Source organism: Electrophorus electricus, chromosome 26 (genome assembly GCF_013358815.1).
Source record: "Electrophorus electricus isolate fEleEle1 chromosome 26, fEleEle1.pri, whole genome shotgun sequence".
NCBI lineage: Eukaryota > Metazoa > Chordata > Actinopteri > Gymnotiformes > Gymnotidae > Electrophorus > Electrophorus electricus.
The window spans coordinates 10464944-10469340 of NC_049560.1; the positions used below are offsets into that span (position 1 = coordinate 10464944).

General features: G+C 46.0%; 1 protein-coding gene across 1 annotated transcript in view; it reads left to right on the forward strand.

Moving 5' to 3' along the window:
* The window catches only part of thsd7bb (thrombospondin, type I, domain containing 7Bb), a 59301-nt gene extending 57715 nt beyond the window's left edge, over window positions 1–1586 (forward strand). Inside the window, exons 27-29 of the mRNA XM_035523142.1 lie at window positions 1–41; window positions 307–394; window positions 607–1586. The exon at window positions 1–41 is cut by the window's left edge and continues 152 nt beyond it. Coding sequence (XP_035379035.1) covers window positions 1–41; window positions 307–394; window positions 607–688 — 211 coding nt within the window. The 3' untranslated portion in view covers window positions 689–1586. The remainder of the gene's footprint in view (window positions 42–306; window positions 395–606) is intronic.
* The last annotated feature ends 2811 nt before the right edge of the window (window positions 1587–4397 follow it).

Genomic DNA, 4397 nt, shown 5'->3' on the forward strand with positions numbered 1-4397 from the left:
AAGCGGCCTCGGGGGCTGGGCCCTGCAGCCCGTGGGCCCTGGTGTGTAGAGCGCCATCTACAGGCACCTGCTGCTGCAGTGCTTCTCCTCGCCAGCCCTGGGGTCAGTGGGATGAAATGCCAAAGGCAGGGCAGTTCATGGTTTCCCCAGGTCTGCGACAGAGAACTGCTGGCCGGCTGACTTTTACATTGGTTTAGTTTTCTTCAACCGGTTCCATAAAGGTCCATCTTTCCATGTTTGAGTCGTGCAGTAAAGATGTACAACTGATCACAGATCAGTAAGTGAGGGTAATTTGTGCCATGCCAGATGGACGGATCAGGCTGTGGGTGTACACGCTGATGGTGGTGGGATTCCTCATGGTCCTCCTCATCATCACAATGTCCTTCCTGCTGTGGTGAGTGTAGTTCTTTGGGTTGGACAGTCTGATGTTTTGATATATAAACAAACTATCAATCATCCTACAGACACAGCATTTCCTAGTAACATGTCATCCTCTAGTGGTGTACTTTGGAAGAGCAAGAGCGCAATTTCTAGTCGGTTTTGTGTGTGTGTGTGTGTGTGTGTGTGTGTGTGTGTGTGTGTGTGTGTGTGTGTGTTTTCTTCCAGTAAAAGCCCCAAGGACAGTCCAAACGCCTGCAGCTCCCAGAAAGCTCTGACGTTTGCTTATGATGGAGATGCAGACATGTGACCACTCTGTCACTGGCCTGCAGTTCCAGCTTGTGCTGCTCGGAGCTGCTGAGCCAGACGCAGGTCAATCCAGTGCAGCAGATGCTGTGAAGCACACAGTGCTCTTAAAACACTCCTCGTGCCTCTAAATGTGACCTGTGTGTTGTTGTGGACCAATCTCTAAGGCCCTTTTGGATGTTTGCAGTCAGGTTTGGTTATTACAAAACAGGTGTATACAAGGCTAAGCAGAGTTGTAATGATGAAAAGATGGTAGATAATATGTCTATAATGTGACCATTGCGTTTTCTCTAGCGTCTGAAATCATGATGTGTTAACGCGAAAAAAAAAGAATAAACCCATTTTAGTCAAATTAGGTTGCGTTTATGCACTATGTTAGTGCAGTATCCAGTGTGTCACTCTATATTAGTGCATTCTCTCTCAGTCTTCACATTGTAAACTTACACTTCAGTGGTTTTTATGCCACAGGATGCTGGGTGACACTTGGCTTTTTTGTGTGAGTTTAGTTGTTTTTTTTTTAACTGATTGACATTTGAATTGCATTAAATCCTGAAATTTCATTCATCACGGCTGTGGCTTAATTCAAACCTGAAAGCAGGATTCAATCAGATAACATTTGGAGTAGTCGTTTAAGTCTTTTGTGATACTTGTCACAGTTGTGTTTTGACTGGTTCATAAATAAATTAGAATCTTATACAAAAGGGATAAATCTGTTTTGATTCAGCAAGATATTGTAGTGTGTAGAACACACAAATATTTCCAGACATAATTTCTGATTAAAGGCACATCTGAAATTATGGTTTAGCCTATTTTAACATTCTCAACTCTATGCAAAGTGCAAATGTTATATAACCTATTTTGCAGCACTTCTCTTCATCTTGGGAATTTTCTCTCTGATAATAAAATAACCAGTTATTTAAATTTTTGTCAAGAGATTTTCAACGCACTCGAGTAGGCCAGCCAAAGTGGCGCCGACCCAACAACAACTTCTGTTAATTCGGTTTTGTAATATATTCTGCCAGATTATCCGTCTGGTGTGAATTTACATGCAGGCGTCACTGTGCAAACAGACGCGGGCCACTAGGTGGCGGTATAACGCAAGCTGAAAACAGCTCCTCAAGGCTTATTATCGCATCAGCATCAGGATAAATGCGGCTGGATCAGAAGATGGTTGAAGAAAGCGGAGCGGGTTTCAAGAGACGCTCAGAGCTCCAGGCGGCCTGCACTTCCTTCAACAAAGGAAACGTTTATTCCTTTTTTCCTTCGTCTTTGGAAAGAAACTGAGGAGGTGGGAAGTAGCACTAAAACACGCCCATTCATTCTCCAGGTACATCTGTATTCTTCGCTGGTTTCACACGTTGCATCAAACTGACGACAAACAGAATCACCAAAAGAAGCAAATCTGTGCAGGCCACCGCGCGCTCCGCGTGCCTGGGGTGGTGAAACGCGTGCGATAAGCCTCTCCAACAGACATGAGACTGGTTACGCTGATTTATGAGGCACGCTGGAGAGGACTTCTCATCCTCTAGAGGTTAAGACTTCCTTGATATGGAATTATTGTCCCTGTAGTTGAATTCACCTTGAGATCAAATCACCATTTAATACAAATACGCAACAAGGTTTTCTGGTTGTGGTTGGTTTGTTTGTTTGTTTGTTTAGATAATTGTATATTTTCATACCCATTCTGGGTTTTTTTTAACAAACATGTGAGCTTACATTCTCTAGTGACAGTTTTCATATTCAAATACATGGGAATTACTCAGTGGTCTGTAGACAGTGGTACCGCGTGAACCTGATCTAACAGTATTTCTAGGTTTACTTTGTCGTTTCTGTAACTATGAAGTCTAAGTTTTAATGTGTTAAACTCAACAGTCTGAAAAGCCGACCGGTCTCTAGCCTGCATCACCACTGAACGGCCGTGTCCCAGCAGCGCTACCTCCTCCTCTCCTCCGTCTGGAGAGGCTTGCATTAAAGATGAAGAGAGGAAGCACTCTCTCGCTCAGTGTCTGCGCGAGGCTTATCAGATGAGATAAGGCCTGGCGCTCGGGCCCCTAATAGCGTCTGTGCGCGCCAGGATTCTCCTCACGCGCGCGTGGAGCAAACAAACACATTGTCCAGCCGGAGGCCCATACATCACTCCCCGCGCGAGCTGGGCTGACCGCCTTCATTACACCCAGGAGCCGTGGCGCGCGCTGGGAGCACGGGGAGCGCTGGAAAGCTACACTGCAACACAGAACACGGAACTTACCTTGTATTAAAAAAAAAAAAAAAAACACACATTAAACTTTCAAATGTAAACCGCACCTGATTGAAGTGTCTGCATGCTGCGTTTTAAGCGCGTAAGAAAGAAACCCTTCGCCCTCGGTTATAGCACGCGTTAAATCAAACCACCTTATTAGCATCATCAGTAGCACTACTGCGATCACAAACCGACATGAAGCATCGAAGAGTGGGGGGAGAGGTCGGGGGAACGTGGAATGAGGAAAAAACTCCGTCCTTTATTTAGTAAACCCGCCTCCAGGCTCTGCTCTCGCATGGCTGCTCCATGGAGCGCGTGTGAGCGTGCAAGGAAATGAAGTCTGCCATTCGCTACTCTATTTAAAGTCCTCGCCCACAGAGACGAGGAAAGGGCTTAGCATGTTTTACACACACGCAGCGCGCACAAAACGCTGCTCTCCTCCTCACCTCTGCGTAATCACGTTTCATTCTCGCGCAGAAGTGAACGCGCGTCTGGGAAACGGGCTGAGCGCGATCCAAATGGGCTGCCTCTTCCCAAAGTAACTTTGGTATCGGAAGAACTTACTTCAGACCCTCTCGCTCATGAAACCTGAATAAGAGATCTGTTATCTCGGTGACAGGCCGCTTTCTCCTCTGATCTCATCTCCCATTTGTTTTCTGCTGCAGTTTAATCAGCTGGTGTGCGAGCGCGCGGGCCCGGGTTTCCCGTTGTGGATCAATAGAGGTATTGATGAGAGTCCGATAGAGGCCGCTGGAGCGACCTGTCTCTTCACGACCCAAATCGATCTCATTTTCCCCAATCTGTCTGCATCAGGCAGCAGCCAGGCACCTCTGTGCTGCTCCCGGGGTCGGACGGGGCTCATCAGTCAGGCCTGGAGAACAGCCGGAGCTGTTATGAGTAGGCATCTGGACAGGTTGCTGAAATGATGCCACTCGCTCGGTATGTTTTACGCACACGTTGACAGTCCATGTCCATCATCGTCAGGAGAAAGGGCAGTTTTCAGCTCGCATGCTCCACAGCCAGACTCAAGCCTGTGTCTCTTTTGGTCCTTTTTAGGTGTTGAACTGTATCTGTTTTTATTTACTGTTTTGAACAGTAGATGCACAAACCCTAGGCTTAATTAATTTGATCATACCTTGACAAGTCCTTCCCTGAAATCTGTTATTTATTTCCTCCACAAAAGGTTAGTCTGACATGCAAACCTTAAAATACATATTCCTAGTGAAAAGGTTTACTGTTCTGTTCCTTTTGACGATGGTTTAATTACCCCTGAGTACAGATAGAAACAGCATTAAGGTTCCTTTGACATTCTTAATGAATGTCTTTGCGGTTTTTCCCTACCCCATTAAGCGAACCATATACCTGCTAATGATGTCACCCTCCCAGGTGTTTCAAAGCACCATCACACCTCTGTGTCTCCCTGTCTGTGTGCCCAGAGCACATTATGACTACAGTGAGTCACAAAAACCAATTT